This window comes from Epinephelus fuscoguttatus, linkage group LG12 (genome assembly GCF_011397635.1).
Source record: "Epinephelus fuscoguttatus linkage group LG12, E.fuscoguttatus.final_Chr_v1".
Classification (NCBI taxonomy): domain Eukaryota; kingdom Metazoa; phylum Chordata; class Actinopteri; order Perciformes; family Serranidae; genus Epinephelus; species Epinephelus fuscoguttatus.
The window spans coordinates 40666044-40692362 of NC_064763.1; the positions used below are offsets into that span (position 1 = coordinate 40666044).

Here is a 26319-nt window from a genome sequence, read left to right on the forward strand (position 1 = left end):
TTATTGTATTTAGTTATATTTTTTACTGTCTGGCAACCTGCTTTTTGACAGTTTCAGTGCAGGCTAAATATTAACACCACAGCCAAATTTCAAACCAAATTTGGTGCAAATTTTAAGCAGTTTTCCAGAAATGAAATGCAAACGAGAATGTGAACGAATGCTTGTGTCCATCAATTTACTAATTTCAATTTATCTTTAATAATTTCGAGGTATGGTCTGGTGCTCCGACAACAACTTTGTGAAGGTGTCACTATGGGCTCTGGGTGACAGCATGTCTCACTATTTTGTGAGTTTTTACAAACCAAACATTCAATTATTGTATAAAACAATCAGCAGATTAATATAAAATCAAAGTAATTACAAGTTAATACTTCAAAATCAGCTCCACTTCAGCCAGCTACAACAGTAAAATCCTGCCTTTACGTTAATGCATGAGTAATTTTTACAGTTTTGTACTACTTAAGGATCTGAATACTTCCTCCGCCACTGATGTTACAGCAGCACATTAATGCCCATGGTGTCAGAGTGACATGTTTAACTTGCACATACAGTGTGCATGTACTTTTGGCCTTGTTATGTAGAAATACAGTTTTTACTTCACATGTTTTCATCCTTCACTTGAACTTAAGTAATAGTTTTTGCCTCCTAAACTTCGGCCCGGTTGGTGCAACTGAACATTGTGACAGAGTCTTACAAAACAGTCTCCACGTTGCTGCGTTGCATCAAACCCTCACAGGAAATACAAATAAAATGTAACGATGGCAGCCCGTCACACACTGACACAAAGGAGTCGACGAACACTGCAACTGTTTGAAAAAAGATTTTGTCAAGGACGAATTTTGAAAAAAGAGAATTGTTTCACCTGTTGCAAACATATCATGCCACATCACCTGTATATCTTGTATCTATGTGTTCAGTGTGTTACAGTCAGTTTACTTCTGCTTTGTCACACCAAGTCAAACAACTTGCAAATTTAATTCTAAAGGGCTGATACAGTATCCAAGGCCGACACTCTGATAGAACAGTATGTCAATTGTATCTCTATCAACTTTACAGGAAATATTTTTGGGTGATAAGAACGGTCCACAAGAGAAAGAAAGCTGATCTGAACTGACACAAAATTATTTAACATTTTTGAGCTGCTCAAGCGCAAATTTGATCGTCGCAGTTAGAAACTGGTTCCCCAAAAACATTTCAGTGGGACAAATCTGTGTCTGATCTTAAAGGAGAAAGTGTTTTCAGACCTTCACTGCACTGCACTTCCTTCAATATCCTACTGGCTGGAGTCGGAGTGAGAACAGGTGACGTAGGGTCTTACAGGAAATGGTTTTCAGTCCTGTTCAATGTGTTAAGAAAGGTTAGCTTTTGACAGGAAACAAGACAAAGGATGAAAATTGACGTTCTGACTGTATCAGATCTTAAGATTTTACATTTTAAGCTTTTAGATTTTTCTCTGATCCAACTAGAGCTGTGCACTGATCAGAGAACAGACCAATTTCATTTCTTCTCAACAGGATACTGTCAGCACTTTGTGGGCTCTCCATCTTTCCACGGTTGTTCGCGTTTGATCTTAGTAATACGGGAATCTAATTGTAGTTTTTAAAAGCTCACAAGCAGACCAAAAACTAAAAACTGTATGGTAGAAAAAATGTAATGTTTGTCCAAAGGGTGGGGCCAGAAGAAAGGCCATGTTGTCACCTAAAAAAACAGGCATGTCCTCTGTACGGTGGCCATTTTGGTATCAGTTTGTCAGCTGTGCTTTGAGTTGAATACTTAATGGTGGCATGTTAGCTAACACATGCTATCACAGCTACAGGTAACATGTTAAGGTGTGTGAAGATCTGACTTTTGTATGTTAGCATGTTTACATTTAGCTAGCCTGATATCAGATTTAATTCAGTCTGATGTCAACTGATGAAATCATTTCTGTAAACGGACGTACAACCTGCGCAGCTGTGTCCTGCTCATTTATAAAGCTGAAACAATTTGTCAGCTAAATAATCAGATTACTAGCAGAAAATCAGTTGGTACTTCTTTTTTATAATTGCTTGTAATTTTTTAAGCAAAGATGTGACACTTTCACTGGTTCTAGATACTCAAATGTGAGAGTTTTCTGCTGTTCTTCGTCATATGATTGTTATGTTTTATTAATCTTTGGGTTGGGGACTTGTTGGGTAAAAGTGGGTTTTGAAATGTCACTTAGGCCTCTAGGAAATGACAACTTTTTTCAGCAGATGACATGATAATGCAACTAACTGTTACTGCTAGCATGCCTCGTATAACACATGCTAACACTTGCATGCTAATGTGCAGAATGTTGCAGTTGTTGGACTTCAGCAGGGGGCACGAGATGAAACATCAGACAATCACCCAAGTCAGTAGAATTGATCTTGTGGAGGACATGAATGTTTTTACAAGATTTCTTTGCAATCCATCCAAACGTTGTTGAAATATTTCAGACCTAGGTGGTGAGCGGAGTGACTCACTGTTGGCATGAATACAAACAATAACTTGACTTCTCTTATTTCAAGTTAAAGGCCAGTAAAATGTTGTTTGTTGCTTGACACGGTGTTGTAATCATACTGTTCAACAGACATTAAAACAAAGAAACAAAAAGGAAACGTTTCAATACATAAAGAGGTAGTCTGAAACATCAACATAAACAAACAAACATTTAGTGGCAGAAAAACAGTCAGAATGAACATTCAAGTGCTCCATTTGTAAATGTGACCTGCATAAATATGACATCAGGAAGGTGCTGTTGAGTTTAAAACAAGTCTTTTCTAAATGTAATGTCACCTTCAACCTGACGATTCAGTGGGTCTTTAGTTAAGGCTCTGGTTTCCAGTATTTTCAGTCAGCACCACCAGTCTGCAGGAGGTCGGCCTCATCTTCGTCTTTGGCGCAGCTTCTTGACTCGCTGCTGTTTTTTGAAGTCAATAAGGCAGTCGGTGGCCTCCGAGATCGGAGTAAAGGATCTTATGGGAGAGTTACTGATCCTGAACGCTGAAACCCCGCCCTCCTCCGTCTTGTCCTCCTCTTCATCGTCATCATCATCCCGCAGATCAATGACATCTCTGACAGAAAGCAAACAAGCGAGAACACAAATCTAGTATCAGTCAGACGTCTTAATGCATTTTAGATACAGTTTTCTTTCTCTGCTCTCCATCTGCAGCAATAGGCTAACGTGCATAAAGCTTCTACTAATACTTGGCAACTTCATGCAAGTTTTTCACAATAAATGTCCTTTTATTTTAAGCCTTAACTGTAAAACCTGAAGTTGTGATGATGACATCTGCAATTCGCTAACGCTGCCAAAATGTACTCACTCTACTTCTCCTGCAGCTAGATTTACATATTATGAACTTTCAGACTTCAAAGTCATTTTAAAATGTTTCATGGACAAAGCACATTTTATGATAGCTTTAGTAAAACTTGATAAAGGGGAAATGTGTGTTGCTTTGTGCGTTTCTACAGTAAACCCTAAGAAGTCATGACATTTGGACTCAAACATAAAAATGTATTAACATAGCAAAAATACTTCTTTATTGGAGTATTGTAACTCAAATCACAACGTCACAACTTTTCTAAGACGTCTTTACCCTGGTTGGAGTTTGGATCCAGACGGCCCGGCCTCTGTGAACACAGAACAACAAGTCAGTCATAGAAAAATGAATCAACTAAAGTTTGACTGATGATTTTTTAACGCTGATGAGTTTTTAACGCTGATATTTATGGGTTTTTTTAAGCCGTTTCTATAAAACGACAGAAAAGTTGAGGTCTTCAAATTGCTTGTTTTTAACAAGCAACATTAACCAACAAAATCTTAAGTAAGGGAAAAGTAAGGGAGGAGGGCAATCAAGTTTTCAAATTTTAGAGGGAAAAAAATAGAGAATCTTCAATTTAGTTGCATAATCTATTATTGAAATGACTGATCACTTATCAAGAATCATGTTACAGATAACATTCTTGTCAATGGACAAACTGATTAGTAATAGTAGTAATAGTTTCAGCTCTCGCACAGATACCGTTTCATGCAATTACCCGAATGTGAGGGTTTCACTCAAGAGTCTGATCAGTGTTACACTGGAAATTAACTCTTAGCTTCAGGTGAGTCAGTTGTTCACGCCTGACTCTTTCAGCTAACACGTAGCACTTTTACCATGAAACAGGAGGAACGAAACTGGGATGCTAATATGCTACGCTGAGATGGTAATCATGGTTAGCATTATACCTGCATGTTAGCTTGCTGGCGTTCGTATTTGGCTCAAAGCATCATTGTGTCTAAGCTTCACAGAGCAGCGTGTGTTGTTATAATGTAAAGGCCCAGAAACACCAAACCAACATCAAAGAACTAGTGGTGAGGAAAGCCAACTGTTGTCACCTCATGTTGCCCACGTCTCGGCCAAAAACTTGCACGTGAGAACACACCACTAAGACTACAGCCAACCAGCACACACGGTCTGCGCCTGCATGTGAGGCCAGCAGACAGCTGTGGTGAGTATTCATCATTCAAAAAGTGAAACTGGACGACCGTCTTGACGCTGGGTTGCCGGTTGGCGCATTAACAACACAATCCAATTTTGAAAGAACAGAGCATATTTACTGTGCTCCAGTGAACAAGAACACAATAATCTCAAACGTTTCTGCTAAAGAGCTCCTGGCTAAAGAAAAATAATCTTACCTTATGTAACAAGGTTAGGTCTCACTCCGTCTTCACTTAAGCTCTGCTTTCCTAAATTCTGTTTCTCTTCTCGTGCGCTGAGCTCAATTGTCAGTAAGTGATTATATTTATCGTCAGGCTCAACCGGCTCTGATGCCGATTCAACATTTTGAATTGGCTAAAAAAAAGTCGCCATTGAGGGTCAATGGTGCGGGATATGACATGAACACGAGTAACAGAGGCTCACCGATGGCCACCAAACACTGACCAATAGCCAGCCATCGGCTTGGTGTGTCAGGGGCTTGAAAGACTTCCAAACTCACCTGAATCTCTGCTCTCAGTTTGCTCAAGAGCCGTCAGCAGATTTCCCCTCTGGAAGGTCAGAAATATAGAAATAAACACTCTATATCATCAACAAAACAGATGACATCTGATACACAGAAAAAACAAAAATAAAAAGGGTTGATTGGGTTCAGTGTGTAACAAGTCTTACTGCTGCAGTCTTTGATGCCCGCCGCTGGATGCAGAGTTCTGTGTGGCGGCTGTACTCTCTCAGAGGAACAGCTTTCTGACAGACGTAACATTTCTCCGGGTTCCTGTGGAAAACATCACAAAATTTAAAAAAATAAATGAATTAAAAAGAAGTTTGAAAACATCGGGCTGTTCCCGTTACATACGACAGGTCATACCTACTTACTTGCCAGTGTTGGGGGGTTCTTCAGTCTCTTCAGCGGTCGCCTCTGCTCTCCTTGTTCTCTTCCTACGAGGCTTCAGTGACGCTGAAAAGAAGAGAGAGGTGTCATTTCAAACCAGCAACATTTTTTCTTTTTCATTAAAAACTGCAGTTTACATCAACTCTAAAAAATATCAACACCACAGAGACAGTTCGACTCTACTAACTCGAAGAAGCTAAAAACATTCAGACGGCTGAAAAGTAAGTGGTACTGTTAAGTTTGTTTGTTGCAGATATCTTGCAATACTTCATGAAAAATATAAGAAAAAAATAACAAATCACAAGATTCCTCCTGATTCAATGCGTTTCCTGAGCCTTTGTTTTCAAATTTTAGTTGACCAGGCTCCAGAAGAACATATTTTTCCAATGACTCCAGACAGAAAGTCTCCTTCACCTCCTACACCATTAAATTCGTAATTAGTCGGTCATTCCATTTGCACGCAAAACAACACTGGACTCAACATGAAATTTATTACTGACTGATTATTAAACATTCTTGTGTGTTATTGTAACTATGGCCCAACCAATACTGAATTTTTGGTGTAGAATGGGCATTTTCAGCATTTGTTGACAGCCACTCAGTTTGAAATAATTGAACAGTCAGAGCAGACAGTGAGCTGTCAGATAAAGAGCTGCAGGCGACAGGCTGGACACTTCTAAGTGACCTAACCAACCCTGTTAGCTTTGGAATTTAATAAGAAATGTTGCTAAACAGGCGCTTTTGCCTTTCGCTTTGACACCAAATTGTCCAGAATCGTCCTCTCCATTCCTGCGCTGCAGCTGTACCCTACTTGTCCTGTCGGTCAACTCTATGTCATGAGACAGTGAAGTGAAATCTGAGCCCTGCTGCTGTACGGAGCAGACACTTTCGGTTTTTTATTGTTGCGTCCGTCATCCGACCAACAGCCGTGAAACCAGAGGACCAAGTGTCTTCTAATGTCTCACAGGTGTTAAACAAAATAAATTTTCTGTCACCTTGGAAGCAGTTGTTCTCGGGCCTCCTCTCATCAACAACGGCCACCTCGCCATCGCAGTACGCAGCGTGCATCTCGATCTCCATCACAGGGAAGGACCCCTGACAGATGGGACAGTCCACTTTGGTTTCAGGGCTCTGAGGGACAGTGGCTGGTTCCAGTTCAGGAGAAGTCGACCTTGGAAGCACTCGATCCTTTATCTCCTCCACGTCTAGATCCTCCTCCTCGACCTCCTCTTCTCTAGCATGTTGCTCTCCAGCATCGCTGCTGCTAATGGGGATGTTTCCTTTCATCTTTCTGTCCTCTGGGGCTGAAAACAGTCAAGCAAACTCATTTTTTAAGATCATTCGACCATCACACAACCACACCGGTGATAAATGTGTCAGAACAAACTACAAATGCAGTTTTCTGATCTATTTGTTAACCCTATGGGCCCTAGGCGTTTTTAGGGGTATTTTTCCTGCCTTTACTTTTAAGCTCATATCACAGTCATTATAAAGGCTACATACACATGCTATATCTTGTTTTTTTTTCAGGACAATCTGGGCTATCCAGATTTGCCGTCACCACATGTCATTCTATGTGCCTGTGTTTTATATTAATTTTTATATCAATGAAAAAAAAAATCTGGTTTAGTAAATTCTAACATTTTATCTCACCATAGCAAGTTGGAAGTATTATGCCATATATGAAGAGGGGAGACTCTCTGGAATCTGGCAATATAAGAACCATGATGGTGGGACATTCTGTCACTTCACAGCTGTCCAAAACATGTGGTTTGTGCCAGGCGGACATGTATGCCAGTATTTTTTCATTATTGCAAGAAATTCCATTGATTCATTCACAAGTCAAAAATGTGTTTTATCTGACAGAAACATGCAATATTTACATCTAAGATCATAGAAAAATAGTAATAATATTATTCCTCACTATATGAAGTGACGTTAACAAGATCTGTGTAATGGATCGTAAAGAAATTCGTCAGGTTTTTATTTTGTAGACAATTGATCTGTATTTGTAGCGTGATGGGATGACAGCACAATGATGTGTGTGGTATCACATGAAAGCTCTGCTCCTGCGCTTTCATGTGAGACCCTTCATCCATCCAAGAGTAATGTGTGTGCAAAGCTGTATGAAAGCTTTGTTATACATAATTTAAGTGTAACTTTATAAAGCTGGAAAGCTGCGGTTCCGCTGTTTCACGTGATATGAGTGGTTTCTCGCTATGACAAACAGTTGCGGAGAAAATCCACAGAGAAGAACAGGTGTGAATTTGGACGCACTTTGTGTTGTTCGGGCCCATAGGGTTAAGCATGCAGCCTTACCATCCACCTCCACCTCCATCTCCTCCTCCTCCTGCAGCTGATTCCCGGCTGGAGAATCATCTTGAAGAATCATCTCGACCTCCGGCAGCTCTGGACTCTTTTTACAGTCAGTCTGAAATCCCAACTGGAGAGAATGTCAAAATGAAAGAGGAACAAGTGGTGAAATAATTGAATATAATGGCAGCTTTATTTTATGTGGATCTCTGTACTGCTGACACACTAGATATTATAAAGAACTGTTTCACTCCTGAGTTGACTCTTTACAGCAATATAAAGTGTTTTATAACTCGTGATTTGATCAGTTTCTTCAGGTCAAAGACAGATTTTAATGTCCTCTGACTTTTGACCACAAGACGATCTCATAAAATTCAGGAACTTAATGATGTTTTAGAGCACTGACTACAGATTATTCAAACTCACCTTTGCTCCAGTGTCCGTGTCTATCATCAGATCTTGCGTCCTGTCGTCATCGTTGTCACTCAGTTGGGTTTCTGTTGTTGCAAACCACAGAGACACACTGACTGTTAGCAGTTTGGCTTCCAATGAAAATAGGTCTCATAGTAGACGCAAGTTTCCCCGCCTGGTACTACTGAAACGTTCAGATAAAGCACCACGTTCAGAAAACTTTCTCTTGTCATGAAATACACCTACTGTACACGCAGAACTTGTCACTGTACACTTATACTAAGCTGTTAAACATCACAGTATGAACATATTTGTATTAGCATTGTTGGAGGGAACCTCAGAACTATTAATTTAACTGCCAGCAATGTCTTGACTGTAGTTGCTGTGCATATGACAATTAAGAACTTGAACTAAATAACAGTCCAAAGAAAATGTGGAGCTTCAGTACCTGGACAAACCTCACAGTCATCAGTATCCACCTGCCCTTCTCCCCTCTTCTCCTCCTCCTTCTGCTCTTCCTCTTTGCTCTCTCTTTCCTCCACTTCCTCTTCATCCTTCTTGTCTTCTTCCTCTTCCTCTGCCTCAGCTGCAGGACTATCTGCTGCGTCACACAGTTTTCTGCCTCTCAGTTTGAGACCTCGCCTGAAAATGTTCAAATACATAAACAGTAGTCGTCAGTTTGGACGCAGCATGAATCAAGGGAGGATAAATGTTTAAATAAAACATAAAAGGCAAACTGAGAAATCTAAATTCATCACACGTCTACAGACCTCACTAATTTAACTACTCATTTGTGTTACACGTGAATATTTTCATCATGACTTGTGCCGTTTTACAAGTTGTGCACTTGGATCATCATTTTGTGTTTCTCTGCACAGATCAAGCTACTTAACACAAAATTAAATCAGCAACTATCTTGATATGTTTTATTATATTTATTAAGCAAAATGCCAAATATCCAGCTCCTCAATTGTATGATTTTTTATTTAACATATTTATCAGTATTTTTTTCATTTCTGAAAATTAAACTGCTGCTTCAAATCTAACCAACAACTCAGTATTTAAGTTTGTGCTTCAGCCCTGTTTACTGATTTTATAACCGTTATAAACTGGTGACATCTAGTGGCAAAAAGACATCACTGTTTCTCTGCTGTACAGAAAGTATACTGTTTAGTGTTAAGAGTAAGAGCTATTAAACTGCAAGCATGCAAAATAAAATCACTCAATTTGTTGATGTGGTCAGGAAATACCCAGAATGCAAAAGCAGAAATACTGCAGCTTCTCAGGGCTGATAACAATATTTCAAGATTATTTTAAAAGTGTTCTATTTCATGACATCCAAAATCAGCACATACTGTTTAATCATAGCATTAGTTGAGGTAGTTTCAAGTCAATCATCAGGATAATCTTAGGTATGAGACCTTCACTGCAGATTTTTCAATTTATTTGTTGAGTACAAACCCTTCTGGTTTGAGACTGAAATGCTATCTCACTTTTATTTAATGTTTCAGTGTTTGATCCTGTGTGACCATGAAGGCTAACAGACAACACATTTATCCATCGTCCAAGAGGAGCTGTTAAAGTTCTGGCATGTTTTACCTTCGAGGAATGAGGAGTTGAGATTCTTCAGCAGGCGACTCAGGTGAAGGAGATTTCTATTAAAGAACAATAATGCTTGTTGAATCTCTAACAATTAATTTCATTTAAAATCAGATACAACAGCTTTTCTATTTGTTAGTGTTATGCCCTTTGTCTTTAGCTCACAGCATGAAGGAACAACATACAAGTATTTCACCTTCTAGGATCGGAAAAAATTTTTTCAACAATGTAGAATTTTGTGACGATGTTTGTGGTTAAGGATTTTAAGTTAGTCCAACTACGAATAATACAATCAGACTTCTCTTCACTGGTTGCTGGTGAAGCGATGACAGAGTAACTAAGTACAGTTACTCCGCTTGTACTTCTTCTCCACTACAATTTATTGTTGTACTTTTTCCATCATTACATCTATCTGACAGATATGTTACTTTACAGATCAGGATCGTATGTGAAAAACAATAGGATCTGTTTCTAAAATACAATACACAGTTAGAGAGAGTTCAAATCTAGACTTGAAACATGTCAAATCTACTAAAACTGTAAATGAAATAGTTAAAACTAGCTCAACCTCCAACAGCTGCAACAGTAAATTTAAGAAGTATGCAACGTCAGACCTGATTGCATCAAGATCCTGTCCAGCTAATAAATAAATAAACAAACTATTAAGTCCATGAATACATTAGTTAACGATATAATAATGAATAAATAAAATCATTATGGTACCTCCGGCTGTGGCATGACGGCCTCCCCCCACTCAGCCTTCCTCAGCAGACACCTCTGAGCCTGCTTTAGACTCTTCTCATACACTTCCATCTGAGCCAGGATCACCTGACATGACAGACAGATAAAGACAAAGACAAACATATGAAAATTCAGAAATTAAAAATCTATTTTTTTTTTTTTATTTCACTGGATTTTTGTTGTTTGTATTACTGAGTAATCTACATGCTTAAAAGAGATATTGCAACATTTCAACAGTTAAAACAGAGAGAGGCAGTAAATCCTCACATTTGAGAAGCTGCAACCAACGATGATTAACCAGGAATTTTTACTGAATCAATCATCAAAAACTCTTCAGTCAATGTTCCAATCAATTCATAAGTGGATCTAGTCTTTAGAACACTCTGTAACTAAAAAACATATTCATTATTTACAACTGGATGAAACATATCCTCACCTGCGTGTATTTATCTGGGTCAAGGCCTTGTGGACAGAAGGGAACCCCCCAGTAGTAGTGCACCGTTGACCCGCCTGCAGGCTCCCCAGACGGGGCAGACATGGAAGAGGAGGAAGGTCTGAGTGTGGAAACATACAGAGAGTTACGGTGAGCAAAAGACACCATTCAACTGACTGCAGTGATGGAGTGTAACCAAGTACATTTACTCAAGTATTTTGCTTAAATACAAATTTAAGTGCGTGTACTTTGAGTCTTTTCCTGATGCTACTTTATACTTCTTCTCCAATACATCTCAGAGGGAGTTATTGTACTTTTTACTTCACTACATCTATCTGACAGCTTTAATTGCTTTACAATTTAAAATTTTTGCTCGAAAACCCAACAGTTTTATAGAAGTACAGCTTAAACTGGCAGTCAATTAATCAATCAACAGAAAATTCATTGGCAACTATTTTGATAAACGTTCAAATAATTGTATATATCACACAGTTCCTGCTTCACAAATGTGAATATTTGCTGCTTTTCCTCTGAAAATGTTTTAATAATTGTAACATATTTGTAATAATGTTGGGGTCTGGGTGGTTGGTTGGACAAAACAAACATCATGAAGGTGTCTCTTTAGGCTCTGGGTCACGGTGATGACATCACTCAATATTTTCAGATTTATTACAAACCAAACAATCAATCAATTATTGAAGAAAATAATCAGCAGATTAAGCCATAATGAAAATACTTGGTTAATACAGTCAAAATGAACTCCACCTCCAACTACAACAGTAAAATCCTGCTTTTATATTAATACGAGATCTAGAGAGGACTTCTGAAATAATTTAAGTTATCCATTTCATTCATTGAACTAACAACTTGTAGGGTGTTATTACTCAGACAAAAATACAGAAACTTAGATCTTATGCTTTTGTGTGTTTTCTGTACCTGCAGTTCGTCCCTGGAGAAGCTGCAGTCACATGGTTCAGGGAGGCAGCCTGGCTCTCTGCCCGATGAACGGGTCTTTCCTCTGGGAAGACTGGGCTGGGTGAGCCCACCGGCTGCAACAGAAGGAGGGAGAAGCGGTGAAGACAGGAATCAAATATGTTGATTTTCCTTTTCATTCTTACATTTCAGACCTAGTGAATTAACTTAACTGATGGTGCAAAAAAGGAAATAGCATAAAAAATAAAAGTGAGAGAAGTGGAAGTAAAGACTTATTTAGAAAGTACTGCCAAAGCATGTTTAAACTTTAACAGTTGAACTGTAAATAAAATAATAACTACGGCTGGATTATATGGACAAAATATCAAACCTGGAAATGTTAAGTACTGTAGTTTTTTTAAAAAAATAAATGATTGAAAATGACCATTTTTGCTTTAAATGAATTCTGGTCTTGCAACAGTGAGAAAGCCTGTACCGTGACATCATCATCGTCTTCTGACCAGTGTAGCGTCATATCGCTGGTCAGCTCCATCTCAGCTGAGTTTGTGTATTTGTGTTCTTCATTTGGCTCCTCTGCACCATCTAAAAACCACACAACACCCAGAAACCCAGAAACCAACAGGCTCTGATCACACTATTCCTGGTAGATCAGCACTGTAAGCATTATCATGTGAGCTCTGGACAGCATCATGATGATCACTGACATCAAATTAGAGATAATACACCCACAGAGATAAGAGTGTGTCATGCTACACAGTACCTGACTGAGATGACTTGGTAAACCCGACATCTTGATTGTGAGCAGTCTTGCTGTCCTATATTTTTCAAAAGCAGAGAGAAAAAAGGCTTTAATCAAATTTAAATTATATCAGACTGCTTGCTGCTGACATGCTGAGAATGAGGCAAAAAAACTTTTCTTCATTTTGGGCGTTGAACAAAATACTGGATAATAATAATGCTGCAGATGAGTGTGATTCTTTGTACTGAAGTTCAAGGTTAGACTAGATTAGACAGTATTAGAGCTACACTATTAAATCAACTAGGCGGTTATATCAACCAAAATATGGGTAAAGCCAAATCTATCAGCCGATAAATCATAAAAAGTTGCAGAAAAGAAACGTCAAAGAAATATTTTAAGTCATTTAGAAACAGCATCCCATCTAAACAGTCCACCTAAGTAAGCAGGATGAATAAGTATCAATAAATAAATTAATGTATAAATAAATACAGGAATAAATACAGAAAGAAATAAGTGCATGAATTTGTAAATAAATAAAAGTAAATGAACAAATAAATATGGAAATAAGTAGATAAATGCAGTAAAAAATAAAAGTTGATACAACTAAGCATCTTAAATTTATTTTTTTACATTTCTGTATAACTTCATTTTTTTTTTTTTATGTATTTCTGTCTGTATGGTAATGTGGTAGAAGGTCCTAACTGTTTGCATTAAGTTCTTTATTTATGTATTTATTTATTTTTCTATTTATTTATTCCTGTAATTATTTACACATTAATTTACTTCCATTTTTATTTCTGCATTTATTTTATTTCCATATCTATTCATTAATATTCCTGAATTTATTTACACATGCATTTATTGCTGTCTTTATTACAGCATTTACTTATTCCCATATTTATTTATTTATACTTTTGTCTAAATACATACACTGACAGCACTGACAAGTTTATTCTCCTGCTCAGCACGTCTCTGACTCAGTCTTTTAAAAAGCAGGGCATTTCAGGGCACCTTTTCAACACTGTTGGTTTTAAAGTAAAAAATCCAAATTTTTTGGGCTGATATTTTAATGACAAGTACTCTGTCTGACACCTGAACTCACCTGCCTCAGACTCTGAGAAGAATCACTGGTAGTGGTTGAATTCCCTTTGCTGGCTGAACCGAGACATGCTGAGGGACTTACACAGTGTTGCTGCTCATCAAGATGATTCTTTTGTTGTTGTTGTGGAGTCCCGTCGAACACGGGGCTTGTACAACGGTCACTACTCTGCTCAGTCTGTTCTACATCAGTCTCTGAGAATACAGGACTGTTGCAGGTGGCTGACTTTTCAGAGAGAGGGAGGTTTTTGCAATTGCCGGTGCTTCTTGGGAACACTGGACTCTTGGGCCGACAGGACGTGGACCTCACAGAGGGGGTTAAACTCTCCTGAGAAGAGAACATGAACCCTGAGTTACAGACACTGTCTTGGGCTTTGCAGGCACTTGAGGACTTCTCATGCTGAGTATTTTTGCCAAATACCGGACTTTTAAAATACTCAGGACTCAGCTGCGTCTCTCCATCATCTCCCTGATCAGTCTCTGAGAAGACGGGACTCTTAGACAAAGTGTGGTTACTGGAGCATTTGGGACTTTTGGGAAATGTTGGGCTCTTGGGTTGAGCAGGTGGAGACTTTTGAGACGTGGTCAAACTGTCCTGAGAGCACAACACAAACCCCAAGGTCTTGCAGGTGTCCAGTAGGTCCGGGTTTAGCCGGGGGATGAGAACCTCAGCTTTGCAGCCAGCGGAGGGGAAGACGGGAGACTTACGGAGCTGACAGTCGTCGATCTGGGTTGAGTCACAGCTCTGCGGTGAGTCCGGAGGCACCAAGACACACTCGGAGCTGCAGGGTGAGGCCTGAGAGTAGATTTTCTGAGTCTGTGACAAGTCCGGCATCTCCAGCAGAGGACTTCCTTCTTTCCTTTTCCGCTTTTTATTCCTGTCATTACTTTCATCTCCAGTTCTTTTTGCTCCTGGGAATACAAAACATGTTTTCAGATTCAAGGGAGTGTCAGCAGCTTGATTTGATTTGTTGTCTGATTGAATGCCAGTGATATATTTTTACTATCCTGTTGTGTTACTTCAGCATAATCTAATTTTACTTGTCAGTGTTGGTGCTAAAGAAACTAAGCATTGTATGATATTCAACAATATGACTAACTCAGCAGTCTTCAGTGAGAGTGACTCACCTCTGTCCAGGTCAATGTCTGGTGTGCAGACATCGTCTGATGTTCCTTGATCGACGACAGACGATGTCTTCCCGCTTGAGTACAAGAGTTTCCGTCGAGAGTTGATCCTGAGAGAAGCTTCAGCATCGACAAGCAAGTTCTGTGGGCACAGTTGTGTCTGGCTGACCATCTATGAGAGAAAAACCACAAATGGTTTCTGTATTAGCAGTTTAGCTGGAGACTGTATTAACTATTTCAACCAGATTGGTGCAATTTGGAACAAAAATCACACCCTCTTTTCAGAGTCATAACACAGAGGCACCAATAAAAAAAACAGTGACAGTTGTCTGTACATCCACAGTTCTTTGCAAACAGGAACAGCTAATAGTTAATTCAGCAAATTAGCCAAAAATGTAAAGAAATATAGGCAAAGAAACAACAGCCCACAGCTAACTCACCAACTCCATGGCAACATTATACTCCCTGCTAACATCCCCCAAAGCATTATGGGTACTGTAATCTTAACCTGTAACCTTAGTAAAAAAAAGTTATTGAAGTGATGCTATATTTATTACATTACTGAGACTCAGAACGTCCCATCAACACAGTTCTTATATCTCTGGAAGAGATATTTGCGCTGTGTTAAAAACCTGTGGACATACAGCCAAATAAAATTGGCCACAAATTCAAACCACTTAACCTTAAGAGTAAGTTCCACTTTTTGACTTAGTAAATTACATATCACTTTACCATTCTATCTATTGATCCATGTCCCATTTTTTAGGGTTTATTGCTACATAAGGTTTTTTTTTGCTTTTTCCAGACATAATCCACTCCATTGTGTAGACTGAATGGTATGTGAGCGTGCAACTGGGAACAGAAGTTGTACAAATGCTGCAGTAATAGTAATACAGGCTCAACCACTTTTAAGATAGTAGTTTACATTGTTGATTAGTGTTATACTGTTTGTGGCAAACTGACACTCTACACTGCCTCTGCTGCACCATCGCTCAGCTAAGACTAGCTATGACATCGTGCAAGAAAAAACAACACTACTGTTAAACAGAGACATGTTTCTGTTACTTAGTCTACCCTTATAAAACACAATACAATTCTGCAGCCTCAAAAGAGACTCCTCCCTAGAGCAATGTCAACAAAAACGAAACATTACGAAATTTATAATGGGAGGATAAAAAAAAACTCCTCTGTGCTCACACTCTCTTGTATGGCTTTCATCATGGCCTCTTCCTCTTGCTGCAGTCTGAGCGCAGTAACGCTGGCTTCCTGTTCACTCAGACGCAGAGCCAAGTCCATCATCTCCTCTTCTGTCATCTCTGAAAATAAATAGACACTGTGTTAATAAGTCAAAAGTCAGTGACTTATCATCACAAAATCATCACAATAAAACATCCAACATCGGATATCATGCATAGTGATGGTGTGACACATAAAACTAGCCTCAACATCAACACAGTGACTCTAAGGATACTGGTGTTTCATTTTTTCAGAATTATTTGTAGTTATATTTCTTTCTTCATCTTAAACAGTGTTCATGCTACACAAACTACAAACAAACAAACAAAATAAATGTCAATGTTTGGTGATTATTTTGGTTCCCTCCATGTCATGTACCTTTGGGTTTGGATTTGTTTGCCCTCTCTTTCTTGCGTTTTTCTCTTGTTGACGTCAGAAGTGATAGTGAGAGCTCGTCCTGGAGGAACAAACAAAAAGTCAAAGTTTTAGTGCCGGTAGTTCCCCGAGTTCATGGAAGCCTCCGGAGTGACTTTTGGTCCTTTTTTAAACACCTTTTTTAGCTGAAGAATTCAACAAAGTACGTTCAAATTATCATTCAGTTATCTCTCACAGATTTTACATCAAGCCACAGCTGAATCATCAGATCTGATGTTTAAAAGTATATTTGAAGCTTCTTTTAACTACTAATTTGATGAAAACACTGACTAATCCCTGAGCTGCACGTGCTGACATGCCTCAGAACAAGACACAGCTTCAGTGATGTTGTACTTTTGGGTTTAGATCCATAAACCTATATTTATCTCATCTGATTCTAACTAATGTTCACATGTATTTACAGTCTCATCTTGGTTATCGAGAGCTTCGTCCTCCTGTGAGTTTTCGTCAATCTGTTGGCTTCCAGTGGGAATGTCGCTGGCATCCTTGAGTACTTGCTTCCTCCGAGCCATTCTGGGCTGCTCCTGAGAAACTTTGACCAGAGACACACAAAAAAAAACTTCAGGAATTAAATATTAAAACCACATCATACAGCAGTTTTCAATCCAGCTTCTTCACACAGCAGCTCCTGCAGGATGGATTTGTGGGGTACTGGGCAATTTGTGGCTGTTGTGCTTGTTCTGGTTTATACCTCTACAGTTTGAAAAAGAAGGGGAAAAATCTCTTTAAGTTTCAGTTTGTTCACACATACAAAGATTAACCCAGGGTCTGGTCTCTTACAAGTCAAGTCAAGTCAAGTCAGGATTTATTTCTAGAGCACGTTTAAAACGACGGCACTCGACCAAAGTGCTGCACATTGGGGGTACAGAGTTAAAACAACATCTATAACAAAAATAAAATAGATGTAGAAAACAACGATAAAAAGACGGAGCAAACAGCGCAAACATTAAAAAAAACAAAACCAAAACAAAACAACAACAACTTGAGATCATTGTGCTCAGGCTGAATGATACGCCAGGTGGAAGAGAAAGGTTTTTAGGGAGGATTTAAAAGTCTCTAGGGACTGGGAAGATCGAATGTGAAGGGGGAGGCTGTTCCAGAGCCTGGGGGCAGCCGCTGCGAAGGCTCTGTCACCTCGAGACTTTAGTCTGGTTTTTGGCACCACCAACAGTAGCTGGTCCGAAGACCTTAAGGTTCTGGTTGGGGTGTGGCACAAAAGGAGCTCAGAGAGGTACAAAGAGGCCGGACCATTGAGGGCTTTAAAAACAATTAAGAGAAGTTTAAAATCAATACGAAAACGTACCGGGAGCCAGTCGAGGGAGGCTAAGACTGGCGAGATGTGGTCGCGCTTTTTCTTGCCCGTGAGGAGGCGAGCAGCAGCGTTCTGGACGAGCTGTAGACGGCTGAGGGAGGACTGATCCAGGCCAACATAAAGGGAGTTACAATAGTCTAATCTGCTGGTTATGAAGGCATGGATCACCCTTTCAAAGTCTGCAGCTGAGAAATAGGGCTTGGTTTTGGCTAGAAGACGCAGCTGGAAAAAGGTAGTTTTGACAACAGCACTGATCTGTTTGTCAAATTTGAATTGGCTATCAAAAACCACCACGAGATTCTTTACAGAGGAACGAATGTTGGGGTTCAGGGGGCCAAGGAAACAAGCTTAAGCCAATCACTTGTGCCTTTAGTCCACTGAATTGCAAAATGAAATGTAAAAAGCTATCTGCTCTTGGTAAGTCTACAGCACAGGAAAAAGCAAGAATGGCATTTTACACTTTTGTGTGTGTATGAGGATATTGAAACAAATCTGTCATTTAGAGGTCTTAATAACATTTTGTTTCCAGCAGCGGAGAACAGCTGCCACAATACAGTACCAGTGCAATCCGTCTTTATCTACAACTCCTGCCTGAGTTTTTGCTACAAGTTGCAGCGTGTGTTATTTGGTAGACTTGTTTGTTATCACTGGAGCTCAGTGCTCTTCTCTGTATGGTGTTTTATCAAAATATTTAATTTTCACAGGTAACATATCAAAAATAGACGACCACAGACTGAATAGACTTTACTGTGAATTTATTGAGAGCAAACAACGCGTTTCGCCTGTGGCTTCTTCAAACGCTGAGTGAACCTAAAGAAGCCACAGGTGAAACGCGTTGTTCGGTGCTCTCAATAAATTCACAGTAAAGTCTATTCAGTGTGCGGCCGTCTATTTTTGATATGTTACTTAAGACGTTCCTGCGATCGACCAGCACCTGATCCCCTATATCGGCTGTGCAGAGGGAGTTTTGTTTACTATTTAATTTTCTCATTTGAAAGTTCATGTATAGTTATTCAGTAAAGTAAATAAGAGGTAATTAGACACAATATGCATCAAAATGCTTACCTTATCTCAAGGTGAACTACAAAATAACACTGTGAATTTCGCTTTTTTGTTCGTTCTGTCCTCATAAGGTTATAAACAACATAATTTTGGGGATCTGTGAACTGATTCAGGATCATAGAAGATAAAAACTGCAATCCTTATGTGAAGTGATTTCCCCCAACCCCCACTAGTTTGTAACAGAAGCTTTCTGTTCCCCATTTGTAGTCCCCAAGTCCAAGCTAAGACAACCCACTGCTGTCTATAGATCTCAAAGTGTAAATCAGTGGAAATCCCTTTTGTTTTATCTGTTAAACCCTGTGGGCAGCAGATTAAATCACAGCTTCAGTAACAATAACAGTGATTTCAGACTATACATAGTAAACATAACCCTTAAACAGTAGTAAAGCTAACTACAGAGCGGAGCACCCTTCTCATCCAGCCCCATCAGTCGTTGCTAACCTGATTTACCTGATGATGATGATGATGATGATGATGATAATTGTCCTCTTCTTCCTCTCATCTGTCCTGCGGGTCGGTGTGACAGGATGGCACGAGCGTGGACCCCAAACTAACCTGTGTGTCAAAATTGAAACAAAAGGGCCGAGTGAGAAGCCTGAAGCGACTGGAAGCAGAATAATTCAAACACGGATGTTTACAGGCTGACTCACAGCTAGTTTCCTCACTTAAAATTCCACTAGCTTGCACAGCGCGAGAACAGCGGTTGGTAGGAAAACAAACTGACCACACGAGACCCTAGAAACTACAAATAAAGTTCGTATATTCGATTTTTTGTTTTATTAACCGAGTGGTTAAAGTACACATTAACTCCCTGTGTGTTTATTTGTTAAACAGCTACCTTAAACAATGACAAACCGAACAATATAGCAACAGAAACACTCACAGAAGACTTTTCCTCACTTTCGCGGCGCCATGTTTGTTTCTGTTCACGCAGTCACGTGACGTCCACGTAAGGCGCGTCATTTGCGATGCCTTCAGGGGCTGTCGGTCGATGTCGCTTTGTTGCTTCCTGTTTTGTCGCTAATATCTTGTTTGTTGTGCGGCAACATTTTATTACAAATGTAGTGGAAAAAATACAATAAGTATTCAGTTTCAGTTTAGTTTATTGAATAAGAGATAAATTAATAAATCCAGATCCAAATTAATAAATAAAAATGCATAAAAATGCCAGAATCAGCCCAGAGGCTATTTTCCCCTGTCCCTTTTGAATAAAACTAATGTACATGAGCTGCACACTGACATTTGGGAAGTCTCCTTGGAGTGAGGACATTACACAAGGACATGCAATATCATTACTAAACCCAACTGCTTTGAAATCTGTCAGATCTTCACGACACACTACAGAGGTTATATGCCTAATACCTAATATATTTACAATCTATGGTGGTGACACAGTGGACAGGCCTAGTTTTGTAGAAAAAAAATACCTTGTACATGAAACTGCTTACAACAAGGTCTGTGGGTTACCCTGAGTAAGTGGATATCATTTCTGGTTCCCTGATTTTTTTTAAGTGCCATCTAGTTCCATTACATTTGAGAAAAGGCACATATCTCGGCAACCAATATCTCCAACATTCAGCAGTTCACACCAAAACAATCCACAACTGCAGATTGACAAAAGATCTACATTAATTTCAAAATTCATCCTGTCAAAACTTGCTATGCATGTCCACAGGTATTTTCAAGCTTGTAGATAAACAATTGTGAGGTGGTTTGCTCATTGGTAAGGTGGTTGTAATGCAAAACAGTTCAAATCCTGCTTTTGCTATCCTGCACATGGTGTGAATCACTGCATATTCCTGGATAACTTTTGACACTTTTAACATAGTACCCTTCAGCGACAGACTGCTTCATCCAAAGTGTGTGAAGGAACGCTATCACAGGTCCTTCCTGCCTGCTGCTGTCAGGCTACATAACCACCACTGCACACAATAAACTATGCACTATTATTTGCACATACAATTTTCACTTTGCACTAAATATGTTCACTTTAATCCATTGCTCACTTTTTATCCACTACTCATTATTAGTATTATTATTATTATTATTTATTTTTATTTATTGCTGTTTCTTGGATTTTCTTTTTACTTTTTCTGTATGCCTAGTTTTTCAAGTTTTTAAATTTTGAAATCTTTAATCTGACTCTTTCCTCTTGACTGCTGTAACACTGGAATTTCTCAATTGTGGGATCAATAAAGGTGTATCTTATCTTATCTTATCTTATCTTATCTTATCTTATCTTATCTTATAGTAGCACTATTTGTGTGTAAATTAACAGATATTGGATACATTCTAGATGTTGAACAAAGTAAAAGTTCAATACAAATGTAGTCATGTGAAACATGTTTTCACAGAAGGCCATAAGCTACAAATGTTTCTGAAAGTAATTTATATACTGTACGTCAACAGAGCTTCAGATAACAATGAATAATTTTAAAGAACATCAAGAGTTTTGTTTCTTGTCAGTTAAAAAAGAAACAAATGCTTGTATTCAGCTGGGACCCCAATAAATGCTTCTTTAAAAATGTTTTTTCTTTTCTGAGTAGCATCATCGTAAAATCTCTTTATACATTTTTTTTTGGGCTAAGGGACATGTTTATACTGTGTCGTTGGATGTTTTCCACAAATGCACTTATTTTCATAAACAGTCCAGCCATCAGTTGACATTCTTGGCCCTTTACTTTACAATGCCATTTCCTCATGAAATGTTTTGACACTTAAATTATACTTTTGTCAGTCATATCCTTTTTATATTATAGTGGTTAATACAGTCGCTCCAACATATTTTACTGCACTGCAGGAGTAGCTTTTTTGTCGAAATATTGAAGTTCCAGCCTTGTTGTGAAATTGTAAAAACTAGTCAGTACTGCCATCTAGTGGGCTGGCTGCATACAAGACATTTCTGAGCAGAACCAGGTCCTTCCACAGGAACACTTTTCTAAGCTTTATACATGAAGAAAAAAGGAAGTATTGCCAAAATCTTATCGTGCCCATCACGTGTTTAAGGAAGTGTGAACAAAATGTGGAAATGAGGTGCTCTAAAGTGTCAAGCTCTCATCTTCCACACTTTCTCAGACAATAGATTGCTGAGGATGTTTTTAGGCCAGATGGAATCTGTGTGGTTCATTAACTTGTTTTTTTAATTTTAAAAGCCCTTCCCTTACAAAGGACAAAAGGTTCAAGGTCTTACCACACGGCAAACCTCACAATCACTGTGTTTGTATGGCCCCTGACACACAAACACACACACACTTACACGCGAAAATATATATAAATATTCGTCAAACCTGTTTTCTTTTAACATGAAGGTCTTTTAATAAGGACAATTAATTTGACGACCCAGACACTGAAAATCCAAATGTCTTTTCATGAACTGTGTCATCACCACTGACACATTACAGTCAGTTAATTAGCAGCACTGGCTCTGGATTACGGAAACAAAGAGTGAAAATGATCAGAGGAACAGCAGATCTGGATAACTGGTAGAAAATTAAATAAACAAAAAACCATGACTGTACATTTGCTGCTTTATATCGTTTGTACACTTTGTGCAAGTGCTTGTATGAGCAACATTTTAACAGTGGTTCCACAGTCTGATCAGCACTTTAGAAACTGTACAATGTTAAATACCACGACACAGACTCGATGACAGTTCACTCTAACAGGCATCCTGGAGCAAATCCAAACTGCGTCAGTGAAGACGATGATAGTTGCAAAGCCCTGCTGAGTAAACAGGTCTTACTTTTATGTGTCCACATTCAACAAATGTTGAAAACGTATGCAGTTGTCTAAAGCTCAGTTGAGGTGAACATCGGCCTCCTCGAGGACTTCCTGTTTTTGGTGGAAGTAGTCTCTGAACCATGAAATGTGTTCTTTCTTCTGTTGGACTGTCAGGTAAGGGTTTCTGGACAGACCGGCCACCACGAGCTCCATGAAGTGACGCACTGGTCCCTGACGGGGAAAACCCTCCTCCAGGTGTTTCTCTAAGAAGATGTGCTCATGGAATGGGACACAGGCTTCCTCCTCCAGGCCTAAAGTAGAGCAATAAGACAGTCAGTGTGTCATGTTCTCCTCCTCTGTGCATCTAGCTAGAATACAGCCATTTATTACTCACCAGCTTCATTGCTGATTGGGTACTGCCACATTTTTCCCTCTTTGGTCCACTGGATCATTTCCTCAAACCCATTGCGGTGCGTTTGGTCGGCCGAAAGAGACAACTGATGAGCAAAGTCCATGTCCCATAGAGTTGGTCGTACTGAAAATATGACCGCAGCACAGGCATTAATGAAGCTCTCTTCTCAGTACAAGTTATTTCTAAGGACTAAAAATAATCTAGACTGACTCATCCACTGTATGCAAAAACAGTCATTCAATAACAGTAGCCTTAATACAAAAATCCTTATTACCAATTGCTGATTCAACTTTATCTTCATCAGGAAAGGGGGAGAAGATGTTGAGCCTTTTCCCTGAGAACAAGTTCTTCCTAAAAATAAAACACAGGTTCAACACACAGTCCATCTCCAAACCAATCTGAGTAAAGGTGTGACATTGTTCACCTTCTCCGAACACCATCCAGCTCAGCAGTGATTCCTCTGTCGCTTGTGTATCCCCACCCGTCTTCATCAAACCGGATCTGATTGGCCGGGTTAGTGCCCTGTCTGTTGGGATTCCTCCCCACTTTCATTTCAGCAATGATTTGTCTGAGAAAATATTGTTAGATTCATGATTATTAGCTGAAAAATCTCATTTGACTACTCACGTTAGCAACATTCCTATCCTGGAGACGTACCCGAGGTTGTTCATGTCCCCTTTCTTCTGGGCCTCAGCGATGGTCTCGTGCTGCCTCAGCTGCCTGAGCAGCTCAGACTCAGCCTGGCTGCTGTCAGGCAGAGTGGAGGCAGCAGCAGACGCAGCTGCAACCAGTTTGGGATCTAGTGTCTCACTAAAAAACACAATGTGGAGACGTTGGAATCAGCGAATGAAGAGCGACCAGGGCTTCAGATGCCCTCCCAAGACTAGGGCGCAAAGTAAGTAACAAGTGTAGAGGCACAAACTGCAGGTGAAACAATCAGACTTGAGATGTGACAAAGCAGAAAACTGAAAGAACCTTAACAAGACCATGATGAAAACCTTCAAACCCACTCTCACCTCTGTGATGAAGCGTCCTCTGTGGCCTTCTGAAACATGCTGATGGTGCTCTCCATGGCTGCTGGCTTTGACTTGGGTGTGGACTCGTAACTTGGCTTTGCTTTCACGTTTTTGAGCTTCCTCTTAGTAGTTACTTCCACCTTCATGCCTCCAAGGAGGTCGAGGAGAGCCTCTTTCCCGCTCTTAACTGCAGCAGTCTTCATTTCTTCTGGCGGTGCCACGACCTGCTCAATTTTAACATCCACCTGCTGCTGCGTGGTGCCTCCATCATCTGTCTTTAACACCACTGGCTCCTCCTCCTTTTGTTCGGCCATCTTAATGACTTGGCTGTCATCTTCAGCTTTCTGTGTAACCAAAGTTGGAGTTTCTGTGGGGTCAGCCTCTTCATCTGCATGTGTTTTCTCATCTTGATTAGAGGGGGCAACATCACTTTTCTTCTCACAGAGCCTGACCGAACTTGTGCTTAGGGCTTTGACTCCACCTCCATTTGCAACCCTGTGTTAGGAGCAAACAAAATTCATCATCATAGAGGTCATGATCGTGAGGAAACTCAAAGTCTGAATAATATGACATTTTAACAAAATTCAATATTAAAACATTACAATTATTTTTAGGGTGGGTGACACTGTCTTAAAATAATAACATAATGCAGCAGAGACTTTTGCAATATGCTATTCTCAATGATGCAGGGAAACACTGAAAAACACTTCACTGCTGACTGCAGCAACATAAACGGCATTGTTCGGCTCTTTGGTCCTCACGTCACATAATGACAGTGGTAAAAACAGCTGAGAAGGTCAATATACTGATCTCTTGTGCAACTACAGTAGAAATGTTGCTTCTAACTGTGATGTTTACACTGTATGTTCTTACCCAGTGAAATACTGAGCAAACAGACAGTGTATACAGATGAGACCACGGTGGCTTTTTAATTTGATATTCGATTTATGATCAGAATATTCTCAGAAATTTGTCGTGTCATAGGATGCAGTGTTTCGTATAAACACAAAAATACAAAACGCTTCACCAAACAACAAAGTGGATCCAGTGCAAACAATTTAATCACTCCCGTTTACATTCAGTGTTCGTCCCTGGTACACTGAAGCCTACTTAGACTCTAAGCTCTGATTCAGTAGTTTGACAGATTGGGGAATAAAAGAGTCCCTAAACCTGTTCAATCGAGCCTGTGGGAGCCTAAATCTTTCTGTGTGATGGCAAAAGTTGATATTCTTTAAATAATGTGAGAGGGATTAGATGTAATATTATCAGCTAGAAACAGAATTATTTCAGTATATGTAGTTTGAAAGCTTGACTCAAGCTATCACCCACAGTCTTTGAGCAGATATGTGGTAGTCTTGCCAGTCTAGCTTCAAGGTGAAAAAGAGACAACTGCACCCTGGCACTGACTTCATACTGCATGCTTATATGGACTGGAAAACCGTAAAACTATCTTTTCATTTGCTTCGTATGACCTCAGTCTCCTAAGAAAGGTAAATGCATTGTTGTACCTTGCTACAGATATAGTCTATATGTGTACTCCAGGATAAAGCAGCATCTCAAACATTATATTATTATGTATATATAATATAATATTGTGTTTTTATATGAATGAAACTGTGACACTGTCTGTCAGTGAGATGTTAAGTTCTCCTGTAACACAGTGGTGGATGAGATCATCTTCTCTACATTCATATTATTTTATAGTAGTAACATCATATGCACGTTACCAAGGAAACGACCTGTCAATCATGCAAGAGATCCTCTCGAAAAAGAGTCAATCAAACATGTCCCGCCCCCATGAGTGCAGGTTAAGTAAGGTGATAGCTAATATCAGCTGTTCCCTTCACTGCTTTATGGGAAAATATAGCAAAACTAATAATTAATAATAATAAAAAAGACATCCCTAACATCACAGCAATTAGCTGATTGTTAGTCGTTAGTAGCTGAGGTTAGTCACTCTGTGTTTCATCACATGTCACGGTCACTCACACCCACACTCACCTGAACACTGGAGCTGCAGCTCTGTCACATCTTGCTGGAAACACACACGACTCACACACACTGACTGAAGACTTTCGAGCCGTTAACACAGTCCGGAATAATAATCTATACATGACTGCTGCTTGCAATGTCCTTCCACGCTCCTGACGTTTGTCTCCGTTGCAACAACATAAAGTCACCCCTCGAAAATTCGGGAACATTGGTTCCGGGCAGCAGGGTAGCTAGAATCCGTGTGTAAGAAAGCGATAGGGCCTTTAATTCAGTCGTATTGTGATGGTATTTAATAATGGTATTTTTATTTTAACTTTTGAAAATAAATTCCCCAGATTGATTTATAATAAGTGACTTTTTAATAAA

General features: G+C 39.4%; 2 protein-coding genes across 3 annotated transcripts; both read right to left on the reverse strand.

Moving 5' to 3' along the window:
* Positions 1-217: 217 nt before the first annotated feature.
* On the reverse strand, positions 218-19738 carry uimc1 (ubiquitin interaction motif containing 1). Of its 2 annotated transcripts, none has more exons than XM_049591363.1 (22): positions 19697-19738; positions 19268-19368; positions 16841-16972; positions 16383-16461; positions 15966-16084; positions 14772-14940; positions 13648-14555; positions 12567-12621; positions 12282-12388; positions 11810-11922; positions 10877-10994; positions 10423-10527; positions 9700-9755; positions 8549-8742; positions 8116-8186; positions 7696-7819; positions 6372-6680; positions 5361-5442; positions 5157-5259; positions 4987-5035; positions 3603-3636; positions 218-3077 (listed from the first exon to the last, which is right to left on the reverse strand). In XM_049591363.1, the coding sequence occupies exons 2-22, from the start codon at positions 19313-19315 to the stop codon at positions 2888-2890; spliced, it is 3165 nt and encodes a 1054-aa protein (XP_049447320.1). In that variant the 5' UTR covers positions 19316-19368; positions 19697-19738; the 3' UTR covers positions 218-2887. The 2 variants fall into 2 exon arrangements, with proteins under 2 accessions (XP_049447320.1, XP_049447319.1); XM_049591362.1 differs by having other exon boundaries at positions 16841-16971; positions 19264-19368.
* A 2352-nt stretch (positions 19739-22090) lies between these two features.
* Positions 22091-26177, reverse strand: mrps31 (mitochondrial ribosomal protein S31). The gene is made up of 7 exons (XM_049591373.1): positions 25963-26177; positions 23962-24456; positions 23603-23755; positions 23370-23513; positions 23220-23296; positions 22928-23068; positions 22091-22844 (listed from the first exon to the last, which is right to left on the reverse strand). Exons 1-7 carry the CDS (start codon positions 26160-26162, stop codon positions 22609-22611), a joined length of 1446 nt encoding a protein of 481 aa, XP_049447330.1. The 5' UTR covers positions 26163-26177; the 3' UTR covers positions 22091-22608.
* Positions 26178-26319: the final 142 nt, after the last annotated feature.